This window comes from Dermacentor albipictus, chromosome 2, assembly GCF_038994185.2.
Source record: "Dermacentor albipictus isolate Rhodes 1998 colony chromosome 2, USDA_Dalb.pri_finalv2, whole genome shotgun sequence".
In the NCBI taxonomy this organism is placed as follows: domain Eukaryota; kingdom Metazoa; phylum Arthropoda; class Arachnida; order Ixodida; family Ixodidae; genus Dermacentor; species Dermacentor albipictus.
In genome coordinates, this window is record NC_091822.1 from 207,885,877 (window position 1) to 207,902,353 (window position 16,477).

General features: G+C 48.3%; 1 protein-coding gene and 1 pseudogene across 3 annotated transcripts in view; both read left to right on the top strand.

Moving 5' to 3' along the window:
- The window catches only part of Ada2a (Transcriptional adapter 2A), a 189,186-nt gene extending 187,122 nt beyond the window's left edge, over positions 1 to 2,064 (top strand). For all 3 annotated transcript variants that reach the window (XM_070534632.1, XM_070534631.1, XM_070534630.1), the window contains one exon: positions 1,804 to 2,064. In XM_070534632.1, the coding sequence (XP_070390733.1) occupies positions 1,804 to 1,995 (192 nt within the window). In that variant the 3' untranslated portion in view covers positions 1,996 to 2,064. The remainder of the gene's footprint in view (positions 1 to 1,803) is intronic.
- A 1,915-nt stretch (positions 2,065 to 3,979) lies between these two features.
- On the top strand, positions 3,980 to 15,796 carry LOC139055834 (uncharacterized; annotated as a pseudogene).
- Positions 15,797 to 16,477: the final 681 nt, after the last annotated feature.

The following is a 16,477-nucleotide window of genomic DNA, read 5'->3' on the forward strand; positions in this document are numbered from 1 at the left end:
ACTGTCGCTAGTTGACACTTCGGCAACAACAAAGGCAACGGTGGCAAAAAGTCGAACCGCGTAGCCGACATCTCTTCGCGGTTGCAGCAGCGCTGCCGAGCAACTTCTTCGCATTCCAAATGCCACACACCGTTGTCAACAGCAGATCCCTGTCGCGTGCCAGCGCCGACTTCATGTCACGTTTGATAGCACGGACGATGTCTAATTTTGCTTCTATGCTGAGCACCCGGCGTCTTTTTTATCCGAGCTTCGGCATGATGTGAGTTCTCGCTTGCACAATGCCACAACGCTCTCTGGCATGGCGCCGAAATGATGTTGATGTTGATGTGGCTTCACGCGCAAATGCGCAGGGCGCTTGGAGGCCATTGTTCCGATCTCTGAGGCTTGTTGTTCTGCTGGGCCGCCCAATAGAGACGATGCACCGCCATGTTTGCGTGACGAAAAGCGGAAACTGTACGTTTTAACCGATGCATACGCATAAGCTTGTACGGTTTATGTGGATACAAAACACATTATGTTCAATGGCCGCTGAGTCGAGGATTTGACTACTACATTTAAACGAAACCACTGTTTTAAGCGGGTATGGTTTAACGAGGTTTTACTGTTTAAAAGATTAAATTTCCTTCCTTTCTATGAGTTATTTTCTCATAAGCTACTAATCTTCATCTTGTCCTCTGAACAAAGAGGCATCTGTTGAAGTTATTACTGTTTATGATGTTATTGATAACTAGCAAAATCAGATTTACAGGACTGCACAACCTTCTACTCCCAAAAGCTAGAACTAACTGCGGAAAGAAAACTGCCTATTTTTCTGCGATATCAAACTGGAGTAGCATCTTAGATGAAATCAACTCATGTTCCTCATTACATTCATTTTTTCGTTTACTCGGAAACTGCTTTTTAGAGCAGTGCATATCATATTGTTCTTCTCGTACAGAGTCATGTTTGCAGGTTTCTTTTTCTTTTAAAGACTGTTTTGGTCTTGGAATGTAGTTTATGCATAGTCTGTGCCTTACTGTATAATATATTCGGTTTAATGTTATGTATAGCTAGTCTCAACAACTGACTGCTATATATTGCGATTTAACACTATCTATAATTAGGGTGACCTTGTGACAACATTTAAAGTTGGGACACCCTATTGCGCTACTTACAGCACCTACTTTGCTACCGTGTCTATAGACTGCCAGTTGGAAAGCCTTTGAAATGCCATGTGGTGCCAGTATTGGCCTTTTCTAGACACAATTTCGCTCCTAAATCGAAGCATGTCACCATCTTTCAAATAGAAAACAACACTCTGCACACAGGACATGACAGGTGCATCCATTCAGGCTAAGTAAGGGAATGTGTGCATATAAAGGCATTTTTTTGCACTACACACCTGTTTCAGTTTTTTATTTGTAACAAGCTTGCAGGTTTCGTTGCGGGCCAGCAAATAGCGTGAAACTTGTTTTTGATGCTCAGAGCTCACATTGGGGGGTGAAAATGCAGTGCTGTTTGCACCACATTTGGTGGATGGTAATATCACTGCAGCACCATCCTGTGCCGGTAGGGAAGACCAATAATTCTGGATTCACTGAGCAAATGAAAAAGAAAACAGCTCAAGTGCACTTCTGGCATCATGTGGTCATCACAAACATCTGTACTTAAATGCGCTCTAGCCAGCCAACAAAGGGAGTGCCATAATTTGGCATTACTAATGGTGCTGTCTGCAACAGTTCAGTGATGAGCAGGGTTAAGTGCTGTGTGCAGTAGTGGTGTGCTTGTTGTGTTGCGCTACATGATTTGCATGGCATGTTTCAGCTGTGCGCAGGTCTCCGCATAGTGCCAGAAATGTACCTCCATTTCAAGGCACTGCTTGTCAACGAATACGAGAAGCTGGGCTCCCTGCGCCTTGCCAATGCACGAGCAATCATCAAGATTGATGTCAACAAGACGAGGAAGCTCTACGACTTCCTGCTGGCTGAAGGGGTTGTCAAAAAAGATGTACATTAAGCATCCAAAAAGGCCACAATCCAGACTTCTGTTTTAAGCGTGAAATACACATTTGCAGCTGTTTCTTTACTACTGTTCAGGTGCACATTACTTTAGATTTACTGTATTTACTCAAATCTAAGGTGGCCTCAATTCTAGGCTGACCCCTGAAAGTTTGAAGATAAAAAACTATCTTTCCTCAAATATAAGCAAAACGGAAAATGCATCTGACTGAAATAAACACACAACAGTCCTGAGATGTTGCACTTGCATCTCGCATTATCAAATCAACTGGAGTTTCATCCCATGCTGCCGTAACCCAGTTCACTGCTTGAGGTGAAGTAGATGTGCTGAATTCATGTTGAAGTAGAGAGCCATCGGAACTTGTTTGGAGCAATGCCTTGAACATCTGTGACCTCCTTCGCCTTCACTTGTATGATCTCCATCACTATGAACATTCCCAGTTCTCATTGTGTGCTTATAGAATCAATAACACCATTGTCCACCTTGTGGAATTTACCTTTTTGAAGTCGGCAGCGTCTGGTGGCCTAACCACATCCTGAAATCTAAGCTGACCCCTGACTTTCGTACATTATCTTTTAAAGAAAAGTATTGGCCTAGGTTCCAGTAAATACGGTGAGTTGATGCACAGTGCCCCTGAGGCAATGTGTTGTTTAGGGCTCCATTTTGGCTTTTCGTGGCCATAGCATTTGTCACATGGTTTATTCTGGCGGGGCAGCGCAATGGAAGGTGCAGCAGGTGGTCACTGCAGCAAATGAACAGAAAGGGTGGTGCACAAGCTTGCCCGCCACTGCGAGTGCTCCAGCAGAAACCAGACTGAACAAGAAGGTATAGAACTTGATAAATTGGAAGCTGAGCGAGTTTGTGATTCAATATCGACATGTTTGCACAGCGCAAAGGACGAGGACTGAAGGAAGAACACAACACAGGCGCTGTGTTGTGTTCTTTCTTCAGTCCTTGTCTTTTACGCTGTGCAAACATGAAGGTTTACATCTCTTTATCGGGCGAGCAGGAAAGGGTGCACGGTGAGCCTTTCCTCCTTTTTGGCTTGTGTGATTCGGCACAGTGCTGCTTGAAAGTATTGCTTTCGCATACTGCAAAATGATTTGGAGAAGTTTTCGCTCATAGATTGTGAAATTTATTAGAATGTTCATGCATACAAGGTCGTTGGAGAACCAGTTTGTAGCCTTTCAGAGCATCGGTAACTACAGTACGCGGAAATATCTCTTGGGGGCGCAAGCATGTGATGCGCATCATCAGCCGCGGTGTGTATGTGTTGTGAACTATTTTGCGTGTATCGGTTTTAGTTCAACAAGGAGAACTGGTGTCTGTGTATTGCCAGGAAATAAAAAATCTGCTCGTTATGTGATTGCTTGGCACAGGAACTAAAACGTAACAGCACATGCTTGCGTATGGCCTACCTAAGGCAACACTGAAACATCTGAGCGCCAGGCGCACTCGAACATTAGTGATACACTGGCATTGTTCTCACACATTTCAAGTCTAAAGTTTAAATCACTATGATATATCTATGGTGGCCTCCTGTATGAGGCCGATGGCGCTGCTCAACAAAGTGATCACTGAGGTTCGTGAACCAGCATGATACATATATAAGCTATGTGCTTAGGCATTGCCTTTCTTTCCCTGTAAAGCCATAATATTGTTAGGCTCTTAGGTGTGTAGTGGATTCACGAATGTGACGCTCTTAGGAGCATAGTGGGTTCACGCCTCAACAAACAGTATGCGGGGCCACCGGAGGGTGGTGAAGGAGGAAGACGACGTGTGGCTGGCTGGCTGAATCTCGCCAGGCGCTCAGCTGATCCAGGCCATCGCTGCTAACTCTACCCGGCTTCAAAGTAACGCCTTTTGTGGGCGCAACAGAGTGGTGGAGGTGCTGGGTACGACAGGACGTACCACGGAGTCGCAACATCCAGAACTTCGCCGGAGCCGTCGTCTTGCCGGTCTCTTGCCAACGACCTTCCCTATGGCTCAGGACGGTGATGGACAAATGCCAGCTCTCGTTTCACCTTCTCAAAGGTCAACGCAAGTTGTACCTTTGCGGCACTACATGGAGCCACGCTCGTTCGCGGGAAAAGTGGGCGAGGACGTCGACGAGTGGCTGATGCACTACGCAAGGGTGAGCCGCTACAACCGTTGGGATTCTGTCACTCAGCTTGAATATGTCACGCTCTTTCTGAGTGAGACAGCGCTGATGTGGTATGAAAACCACGAAGACTCCCTAACAACATGGGAGCACTTTGTAGAGGAAATAAAGAAGTGTTTTGGCGACACCCATGCCAAACAGAAACGCGCCGAGAGAACACTTGCTCAAAGAGCTCAAGCTCCTGGAGAAACATGCACTATATACATCGAGGAAATCCTCAAGCTGTGCAAAATCGTAAATCCGCAGATGTCCGAGGAAGACCGAGTCGGACATCTCCTCAAAGGAATTGCAGAAGATGTATACAATTTCCTCATAAGTCGGGAACACGTTGATTCCGTCTCAGATGTCGTGCGTCATTGCCGTACGTTTGAGACGTTGAAAACACGTCGCATTGTGCCAAAGTTTGGACGTCTGGCGAATGTGACAACCATTGCCAGCGTCGATGAGAGCCCGTCTGCCGATCTTTCGTCTACTACACGGCAGATCGTGCGTGAGGAACTGCTGCGGCACCAGGAACTTGCGCGCGGCGTCATACGACAACCTGACGGTTATTACCCGCAACACATGGCGCCTGCCGCACCCTGCGCTTCCTGGCAACCGGCGGTATGTGTCACAGACGTCAACCGCAGAGGTGCTCCATGGCCACGTGAGGACACATTTACGACCGAACACCGACCTGCAGAACACCCTCGCTCCAGCAGGTTTGCACGCAGACCGACCGTTCCTCCTGTGCAGCAGGCTCAGCCGCTTCGCTCTGCTACACGACCCCCCACGGCTGAGCGCTTCGAAGGGCAGTTCATCGATCGTCGTTTGCCTGTGTGTTATAGCTGTGGCGACTTGGGTCACATTGCCAGGTACTGCAATCGCCGCCAACCACCGAGGTTCGACCGATCGACGATGTCTAGGCGGTACCGCGCTCCTCTGGGTGAAACATACTCGCCTTCGCACACATACTTAGGACGCTTGCCTCACCAGCACCCGGAGCCGCTGCGGAACCGTTCTCCAGCATCCGATCGCAGCTTGACACCACCACCCGCTCCTCGTGTAAGCCGATCGCCCTCTCCGCGGCGTCGATACCCGTCGCCACCTCCGGAAAACTAGCCAGCGCGGCCGTTGGAGGTGAGGTCGCTGGACAATCTTCGCTGTTGACAGAGATACCTCCAACCATTTGTATGTTTAAGAATACGGTGTTTGTATTAATTGACGGGGTTTCATCCATGGCCTTAGTGGACATGGGAGCAACCGTTTCAGTGATGAGTCTGGCGTTTAAAAGCCTCCTAGGACGAAAGGTGATGTTTCGCTGGGACCGTGCCGATACGTTTCGCGGAGTGAGTGGGGAGTTGTTGTATCCTGTGGGCGTGTGTAATGTAGACGTAACCTTGGGTGGCCAAATATTTAACGCGGAGTTCGCTGTTCTACCGCATTCTACGCATGACGTAATCCTGGGCCTTGATTTTTTGAAACTGTGTGGTGCCACTGTCGACTGCAAAACGGGTGAAATCAGTGTAGGTACGAGCTTTTCTGCTGCGTTTATGGAAGGCCCACCAAATCGTGAAAGTGTGCTTTGTGTATCCCGGGACACCGTTGTGCCTCCGTTATCCGCAACGTACGTTTCAGTCGCCTGTTTTCCAACCACCGACGGAACGTTTGACGCTACCGTGGAGCCCGTTCACCTGAGTTGCATCAAGAGGAATGTACTGATACCGTATTGCACGCTGTCAGTTGTTCAGGGACGCACCAACTTATGGGCCGTAAACTGTTCCAGTGAACCTGCAATACTACCACAGGGTCTGAAACTTGCCGCCTACCATGAAGATCACGTGCTATCGCTCGCCATTCTTACAGAGGCCCTTGATTCTGCGGATGAGCGCCATTTCGCTAATGTCTGCCCTGCGGCGCACTCCTCGTTTCTGACTATGGTAAACAAGTCGCTCAGCACTAAGCAGCGTCACGAAGTGGCGAATATTCTGCTAAAGCATGCCCGACTGTTTGACTTCTCCCAGCAAGAGGGGCCACCATTGTTTCCTTCTTCTCGTATACACCATCGCATAGATACGGGATCTGCCCAACCACTGCGACAGAAACCATACAGAGTCTCACCATCGGAATGCAAGGTGATCAATGACCAAGTCCACGAAATGCTAAATAAGAATGTAATCCAAGAATCCTGTAGTCCGTGGGCAGCGCCAGTGATCCTGGTTAGAAAGAAAGATGGTTCATGGCGATTTTGTGTTGACTACCGCCGCCTCAACACCATCACTAAAAAGGACGTATATCCTCTTCCGCGTATTGATGATGCTATCGACTGCCTCTCATCAGCGTCTTACTTTTCGTCTGTTGACTTGAGGTCGGGGTACTGGCAGATTCCGATGCACGAGGCAGACAAGGAGAAAACGGCATTTGTAACACCAGATGGACTTTTTGAATTTAATGTGATGCCGTTCGGGCTCTGTAATGCGCCTGCAACTTTCGAGCGCTTCATGGACAACATCCTGCGTGGTTTGAAGTGGGAAGTATGCATGTGCTATCTAGATGATGTAGTGATTTTCGGGCGCACGTTCAGTGAGCACAACGCACGTCTCGATCTTGTGCTAGACTGCTTGGACAAAGCGGGTTTGGTCCTCAACTCGAAGAAGTGCCATTTTGGAGAGCGCCAAACACTTGTTCTGGGACACCTAGTGGATAAGGACGGTATACGACCTGATCCAGCGAAGACTGCTACGGTGGAAGCCTTCAAGCAACCTCGCCATGTAAAAGAGCTACGCAGTTTCCTAGGGCTTTGCTCGTACTTCCGCCGGTTTATTCGTGGATTTGCCAACATCGCGTATCCGCTGACATGCCTCCTCCAGAAGGGCGTTCCCTTTGAATGGACTCCTGAATGTGAAGCTAGTTTTCGTGAGCTGAAGTCTCGTCTGACGTCTCACCCCATTCTCCGACCCTTCGACCATGCGGCTCCCACAGAAGTTCATACGGACGCTAGCGGTATTGGCATCGGCGCTGTCCTTATCCAACGCGTCGACACCAAAGAACACGTCATCGCCTATACGAGTCGTTCTTTAAGTAAGTCCGAGCGTAACTACACCGTTACAGAGCAAGAATGTCTTGCAGCTATTTTCGCAGTACAGCGCTTCCGGTCGTACCTGTACGGGCGCCCCTTCACTGTGGTGACAGACCATCATTCTCTCTGCTGGCTGGTTAATCTCCGTGATCCGTCGGGCCGGCTTGCGCGTTGGACACTCCGTTTACAGGAATATAACTTTACCGTTTCTTATAAAAGCGGCCGCCGACACGCCGACGCTGACTGCCTCTCGCGCATGCCGCTTCCAACGACGGACTGCGACGCGGACAACTTCGACTGCTATATTGCATCACTGGAGCCGGGATTTCATGATATAAATACCTTCAAGGTCGAGCAACAAAAAGACAGAACTTTAGAACCACTGTTCATTACGGCAAGGCAATCAGCACCATCAACTCGTTTCTGTGTTCGTGATGGGGTTCTTTACAAAAAGAACTATTCTACTACAGGCCCAAGATATCTTCTGGTGGTCCTGGAGAGTCTCCGTGTCTCCGTCTTGCGCGCTATGCATGACGATCCAACATCTGGACATTTGGGTTCTGCGCGAACTCTCTACCGCCTTCAAGAAAGGTTCTACTGGCCCCAAATGCGCCAGACGACCGCCCAGTATGTGTCCAGCTGCAACGAGTGTCAACGTTATAAGCGTCCGACGAGTGCTCCTCCTGGTCAACTCCATCCAGTGCCACCCCCCAGCACTCCCTTTGAGCAAGTTGGCATCGACCTCCTCGGTCCTTTCCCGCGTTCATCCGATGGGAACCGCTGGATTATCGTGTGTGCCGATCACTTGACACGCTACTGTGAGACAGCTGCAATACCATCGGCTACTGCAACCGAAGTGTGTATTTTTCTGCTGCGTTTTGTCATTCTCCGACATGGACCTCCCAGAGTCATCATCAGCGATCGTGGGCGGCAGTTCACTGCAGACGTGGTCGCAGAGGTGCTTCGTCTATGTGCTTCAAGGTTTCGACATTCCACCCCGTATCATCCTCAAACAAATGGCCTTACGGAACGCACGAACAGAACTCTCACTAACATGCTGTCCATGTATGTCGAGTCAGATCATAAGAACTGGGACAGCGTGCTACCTTTCATTACGTACGCATTTAACACCTCAAAGCATGAAGTTACGGGTTACAGTCCCTTCTTTCTTCTTTACGCTCGTCCGCCTCGTTATACACTCGACACTATCTTCCCGTTCTCCAGCCACGATAATCTTTGTATATCAGAGACAGTCTGTCTTGCTGAAGAAGCCCGACGACTTGCTTCTTTACGCACTCTTCTTTCACAAGACCGCTCGAAGGCACGCTACGACCGCCGACGCCGACACGTGATATATGACCCTGGTGATTTAGTGTTGCTCTGGAAACCAACCAGGAAACGTGGACTATGTGAAAAACTGCTGGCCCACTATGTTGGCCCCTATGTTATTACGGAGCGCACCAGCGAATTAACCTACCGCATAGCACGTCTCACATCAAATGGCCGACGGTCAGCAAAGACTGAACTTTCGCATGTCGCCCGTTTAAAGCCCTTTATTTCTCGATAGCCTGTTAGACTTGCCCGGCGGGCTTCGTCTGCGCGGAGGGAAATGTTAGGCTCTTAGGTGTGTAGTGGATTCACGAATGTGACGCTCTTAGGAGCATAGTGGGTTCACGCCTCAACAAACAGTATGCGGGGCCACCGGAGGGTGGTGAAGGAGGAAGACGACGTGTGGCTGGCTGGCTGAATCTCGCCAGGCGCTCAGCTGATCCAGGCCATCGCTGCTAACTCTACCCGGCTTCAAAGTAACGCCTTTTGTGGGCGCAACAATATCATAGAGGGATCACATAAAAAGAATGCGACGGCTATTTGTGAGGACAAAATTTCCGTAATACGGTTGAGTGGATCGCACATAATGGGATGTACAAAACCGAAAAAAAAAATCTGTTATTATCCTTTCTCAAAAGAAAACAAGAGAAAATGGGCTAACACCGCACTAAAATTTCGCATGGTCATGCTGCACAGCATTTATAGATCTACTATAAACCATATGTTCCATGCTTGGACCATGCGCTATATCGAGCAAAAACATATCTAGTCCAGCATCTACCACTGTTTCGAATGCTCACGCAGTTCAACAATGGTCGCTTTGCTGGACAAGTGTAATTCACTCTGTCAAGTATGCCGTTATTACTAACCAAGAATATTTTATTCATGGGTGGAAACCACGTCCACCGAAAGAAGTAGCCATGTAATCTACAGCTAACAGTTTCAACGCTTGTCAAAGAATAACAGCACAACTTCTACCGTAGCAGAATGGTACCTACGCTGTTACGATTATTGCGCATCTTTCGTTGCTCCTGAAATGCAGCTTATAACCAAAGTAGAATACCGATATAAGGTCACATCAGTGAATGGAATTTTCAAAAACACAATTGATCTCAGAGGATGATTATAGACTCAAATACAGACGAACAAATCGCGCCGCGTGCTCCGTCCACTTCAACACCAACTGAAAGCGCAGCCACGCCGGCTTAAACCACTTCAGTACGTCTCACAGAACCATTTTCCATGTAGAAGACGCCACGTCATACTCAATAGACCGCAACAAGCATGAAAACAAACGTCAGAAACTACCGCTGAGCATACACCTGCCATGCAAGAAGGAGCGCTCGTCCGAGCCAGCATGCCAAGTGCCCATAGATGGGGCTACTGCGTAGCAATGTGGTGGCGTCCATGAAAAAATGGTCTATAGGCCGGACTTGTAGCTTTCTAGCGTGATGTGTTTGAAGCACATTGGAGAGTTTTTGCGTGTCCGGTATACTTGGGTGCGTTTTACCAGATGAGCAGACATGCAAACATGAATGGCCTGCATGGTGCAGCAACTTGGTGACACAGAGCTCGAGACAAACACAGATGTAATATTACAGTAACCAAGTGCATTCTACTTTGCTGCTATTTTCGGCTATGACACAATTACGCCGCTGCCAAAAATTTACACCAACAGCGAAGTAAAATGCTCTTGTTCATTGCAATATTAGTTGCATCTGTCTGAGTGAGCTGATTGAGGAGTGACGCCTGTCACAGGCAAAAGATGCTGAGAGCGAATGGGGCTATACTAATCCAAGTACAACCAAATTAGGAGGGCCCATTAAGCTTCAATAAGACACTCCCTTACGAGAACACGAATTGGCCTTCCTGGTGCAGTATTCGGCCAATAAAGAAATGACAAAGAATGAAAGTGTCCAACTCAAGAGATAAGATAGAATTCGCGGAACTTTCAAAACTGATCAACAAGGCGAAAATAAGTGATATCGAAACTATAATATGAGAAAGAATGAAGAAGCCGTAAAAGACAAACACAGCCTGAAATTGATGAGAAGGAAACTTGGCATAGGACAAACCAAGATGTATGCACTGAAGGATAAGCAGGGTAATATCATCAGCAATCTTGAAGGTATAGTAAAAGCAGCGGGAGAATTCTATACTGGCCTGTACAGTACCCAGAGAACTGGGGAGTACTCCACTCGAAACAATAGTGAACAGGATACAGAAACTCCTACAGCTAGAAATGAGGTCAGAATGGTCTTGCAAGACGGGAAACGGGGAAAAGCGGCAGGAGAAGATGGAATAACAGTCTATTTAATCAAAGATGGAGGAGACATAATGATAGAAAAACTGGCGGCTCTCTAAGTGTCTATTGACTGCAAGGGTCCCAGAAAACTGGAAAAATGCAAACATTATACTAATCCACAAAAAGGGAGACATTAAACAACTGAAAAATTATAGGTCTATTAGCTTAGTCCCAGTATTATATAAAATATTTCCCCAAATAATCTCCAATAGAATAAGGGCAACACTGGACTTTATTTAGTCAACCAAGGGAACAGCCTGGCTTCAGGAAGGGTTACTCTACAGTGGATCACATCCATGTCATTAATCAGGTTATCGAGAAATCCTCAGAGTACAATAAGACTCTATATGACTTTCATAGGTTATAAAAAGGCATTTGATTCAGTAGAGATAGCAGCAGTCTTAGAGGCATTACTTAATCAAGAAGTGCAGAACACTTACGTAAGTACCTTGGAAAATATCTACAGAAGTTCTACACCTACCTTAATTCTACACAATAAAAGTAGGAAGATACCTATAAAGAAAGGGGTCAGACAGAGAGATACAATCTCTCCAATGCTATTTACTGCATGCTCGGAAGAAGTATTCAAGCTGCTAAACCGGGAAGGCTCAGGACTAAGGATCTACAGCGAATATCTCTGCAACCTTCGGTTTGCCGATGACGTTGTTCTATTCAGCAACAATGCAGACGACTTACAAAAAGTTATTAAGGACCTTAACATAGAGTGGGGTTGAATTTTGAAAAGAAGAAAATGAAGACTTTGAAAAAAAGACAGATAATGATGAATAGCCGGGCAAGGCAAAAAGAGTTCAATATAGCCAGTCAGCCTCTAGAGTGTGTGAAGGAGTACGTTTACCAAGGTCTATCACAGGGAACCCTGATCATGAGAAGGAAATTCATAGAATAAAAATGGGTTGGATCGTATATGACAGACATTGTCAGCTCCTGACTGGAAGCTTACGTATCATTATACCAGCTTACCATTATCACTGGGTGTGCCATTTCATTTTATTACCTTAAAGACCCTCATGCAGGGTATTGCATAAGGGGTGGGTGTACAAAAATACAGGAGGTTGCCCAATAAGTTATTTTACAGACACAACACTTGTTATTTCTTCCACGAAGGCAGATGAGGTGGCGATGGCAGCGATGTGGTGGGAAAGGTCGTTCCAGTCTTTAGCTCTACGATGAAAAGATGAGCAGGTGGCAGTGCATGTGCTAGGGCGAGCAACATGTAGTGGTTGGCCTGAACGCAGTGATATGTGTGAAGGTGGTAAAATGTAAGGTGCGTGGCGAAACGAACAGGTGTAGAATTTATGGATTACTGGTGAGCTCGTGATACAATCAGTGTTTTAACAGTGCTGACGTATGGGGCAGAGACTTGGAGACTGACAAAGAAGCTTGAGAACAAGGACCACGCAAAGAGCAATGGAACGAAGATTGCTAGGCATAACTTTAAGAGGCAGAAAGAGTGGTTTGGATCAGAGAGCGAGCGGGTATAGACAATATTCTAGTTGATGTCAAGAGAAAAAATTTCAGCTGGGCAGGTCACGTGATGCGCTGGTTAGATAACTATTGGACCATTAAGGTTAAAGAATGGGTACTTAAGAGAAATGCAGTTGAGGACGGCAGAAGACTAGGTGGAGTGATGAAATTAAGAAATTTCAGGCGCTAGTTATAATCGGTTGGTGCAGGACAGGGGTAATTGGAGACTGCAGGGAGAGGCCTTTGTCCTGCAGTGGACATCAAACAGGCTGATGATGATTGAGCTCTGCGCCACTAGGTGGCTGCACCATGCTGCCGGTTCACCGTTTGTGCCTCCACTTATGCAGTAAAATGCCCAGTCTGCTTACGTTTACTGGGATGCAGGACATGCTAAAGCTCATTATTTAAGAGTCTGAGCCTGCCACTCCTTTCGTCTCATGTTCAGCTGCACACACCCCTTACACATTGTGTGCTCTTTAAGAGGGGGCGCGGCTTTCGCATCACGAATAATTGGGAAACATTTTTTTTTAAGCATTGACCCATGTATTCTATGCAGAAGACAACGACGATGGGGGCATTAACGGACTCCGCCTAGTGGATGGCTGAGATTGGGCGAGGACGAAGAAGACGTGCCTCTGTTCTGTTTTGTTATTGAACAGGTTGTCCTGTTTTTGAAGAACGTCTCCCTGTCTTCTGTCCACCTTGTACCGCGACACTGGTGGAGGCGCTGGCTGAGCTTGCCTGATGCTCTGGGGTTCTGCTGGGAGTCGTTCATGTAGCCCGGACGCATTGTCACCAGTTACGACACCGTGCATCGCTTTAGTCGTTGACTGCTAGGCCTTGCCCCGGAGTTCTCCCCCTCTTCAACCACCCCTCTCTCTCCCCCTCTCTCCTCTTTCTCCGGCAGCTGCACACATCTCACAACGGCCGAAACCAGCCCACTGCAAGCACCCCAAAGCAGCCGGTTTTCCAGTCCACAACAAGCAACTGCTACATATCGTAATGACGTCATGCCAGCTTACGGCAACTGTTATCACCGCTGTTCCTCCTTCTCTAACCGTCTCGCACAACGCCTATACTAACACGCATCAAAGCAATAAACGTTGTCTTGGCCCAGCCACCCCCGTGTATTGTGCGGACTCTTCAGTGGCGACGAGGATGGGATGACAACGGGCCGCCCTCTTAGTACGCCGCAGCCTTCGCCTCCATGGGAGGGTAGCTGCAGTTTGACGAGACGAGCGACAAGTGGCCAGCTTGCCAAGTTCGACTGCAGGCCTTCTTTGAAGGCAGTGGCGTCACGGACGACAAGAAGAAGCAGGCCCTATTGGTTGCAGCACTGACGATCCCACACCGTGGATTTACTTAGTGCTCGATGCGTGCCAGACAAGGTAAACGAACTTTCTTACGCCCAAGTGGTTGCTTTGTTGCCGCAGCATTTTTCGCCGCAACTAAACGAAATAGCACAGTCTTACAAGTTCTTTACACGCGACCAGCTGCTAGGCGAACCGGTCAAAGATTTCATAGTTGCCATTCGTCGAATAGTGAACGCATGCAATTTTGGCGCAACGTTGGATCGAATGCTGCGAGATCGCATCGTTTGTGGGCTGCAAAGCGCAGGAGTGCGTCGACAGTTGCTTGCAAAGCCGCAGCTGACGAGGAGTGAAGCAGAAGAAATCGTGCTATCAGCCGAAATAAGGAGCTCTCGGCAGATAAGGAGCCACACTGCTGAAGGAAGCGTACATGCGACGGGAGGACAGTCTTATCGCCCAAGAAACCGGCCATGGATTATTTCGTACACACTCTTAAAACGGTTGCACCCTTTGGGGTGTATATTTGTCCCACAACAATAATCGTCATCTGCCCTGCTTGCGTTTCCTTTCCTGAAAACTCGGCGCTCGCTACTTTCCTGTCGAGAATGCTGCGTCACACTGATAACGCGCATGCCATTCGTGACTGGAAAGTGCCGGGCTCGCAGCGTTAAAGATAGGAAACGCGGGCAACACGGATGACGATTATCGTTGTGGGACAAGATACGCCCCAAAGGGTGTAAATTTTTCTAAGAGTGCAAGCGCTGCGGAGCGAAAAGGCACGAACCGGATGATTGCCGGTTCCGTTCGGCAACATGCTTCAAGTGTCAAAAGCGGGGTCATATCGCCCGAGCCTGTTTCCGTCGAGAGAGTTCATTGAAGGGCCACCAGGGCTGTCGCGTCAGGTTCGTTTCGGGAGGAGAGCACATATGTGGGCGCGGACGGTATACTTGCGTTGGAAGCAGCTGACAGTCATGTCAGCCGCGTCAGCATCACGCAACCCATTGTACGCACATTGAACTGTGGGGCGTTCCAGTGGCCATGCAGGTCGATACAGGGTCACCAGTGTCGGTCATCACATGGCCCACCTATGAGCAAAACAAAGCAGTCTGGCCCAAGATGCGTGATTCGTCATTGAAACCGACTTGCTTTCTGGCAAGGCTTCCCGTTCGGGGACAACTCAAGCTCAAGGTTTCGTGCGGAAACCGGTTGACGGACGGTTCCCTGACAGTCCTCGGATGCTCAAGCCCCAACCTGTGCGGACGCGACCTGATCCAGGCATTCAATATGCTGGAGGCGCTACTAATGAACGTGAACACGAATGCTGAGCGCATGCCCTTCGTCGGGACGGACGATGTTAACGTGCACCGTTTGGTAACAGAATTCGCTGACGTGTTCGCGCCAGGCCTAGGTCTCATCAGGGGTCCTCCGGTACACTTTGAGATGCGGGACAACGTGTTACCGAAATTCTGGAAAGCACGCGAAGTTCCGTACGCCTTTCGTCCAAGGGTAGACGCAGAACTTGAGCGCCTTTTGACCGTGGGCATTATTGTCCCTGTGCCTCATAAGTGGGCCGCACCGGTGGTGCCGGTAGTAAAGCGTAACGGCCACATCAGCCTCTGAGGTGATTTCGAACTCACGGTAAACAAAGCTTGTCACACTGAGCAACATCCGTTGCCCCGGGTAGAAGATATCCTGGCAACGTTGAACGGCGGTCAGGTTTTCACCACGATAGATTTGCGGGAGGCTTACAATTAGCTACCGTTGGACGAGGAAGCCAAGCTACTAACAACCATAAACACGCATAAGGGACTGTTTAGCTTCACTCGCCTGCTATTTGGAGTGGCTTCCGCGCCGGCAGAGTTTCAATGCCGCATGAAGACCATCCCGCAAGGACTCCGTGCGGTTCAGGTCTACTTAGACGACGTCATCATCGCAGAGAAACACTGACTGCACCACACTGCACAAAGTATTGCAGCGGTTTCGGGAAAATGGCGTGCGATTAAATGCAAAATGCGGACAAGTGCAAGTTCCGTCGAGCACAGGTGGATTTCCTGGCACATCGCTCACAGTGCTCAGACACGTCGGAAAACATGGAGGCCATTCTTCAAATGCAGGTGCCGCGGAACCTCGCAGAAGTAAAGGGACACTAAAGGGAAACAATAAATCGGTTTATACTAATGAAGCATCGTTTGAGAACCCTGCAGGCAGTCATTTCAAAATTTTTTTTTATTATTAGATGAGAAAATGAAGGTCCAAGTATCAGTGTTTGAATTTCGCGCCGAAACCCCAGCGCTGGTACGTCAGCGTGACTTCGGGGATTCCAAAGTATGTTTTCGCATTTGGGCCGCGTTGGCTTAATAAAGGTTCCCGAAACTTGCCATGTTTAATATTTGGTTTCTTTAGAACACAGTGTAGTCAATCTGCACCGCTATATATAATTAGTAAGCCTTAGAAGATGCCATCAAAATCCAAGACGTCACAGCCCCCAGGTGCAGGAACTTAAGTAGGCGCCGCCACCCGTATTTCGTTCTTGCGCTTTTTCTGCCTTACCAAACGTCTTATCGTTGTAAGAGTGGTGTTTTGGTGTTTTAGAACGGTAATTTAGTGATGCAGAAGAAATCATTTTTCACTTTAGTGTCCCTTTAAGGTCGTATCTGGACATGGTAACATACTACCACAAGTTTCTTCTCAATTCATCTAGGCCATGGCGCCACTGTATGAACTGCTCCGCAAGGAAGCTAAGTGGGAGTGAGGTCCCAGTCAACAACGGGCATTCAGCGAGGTGAAGGACCTCCTCAAGTCCGCTGATTTCCTGGCGCATTTTGACCCAC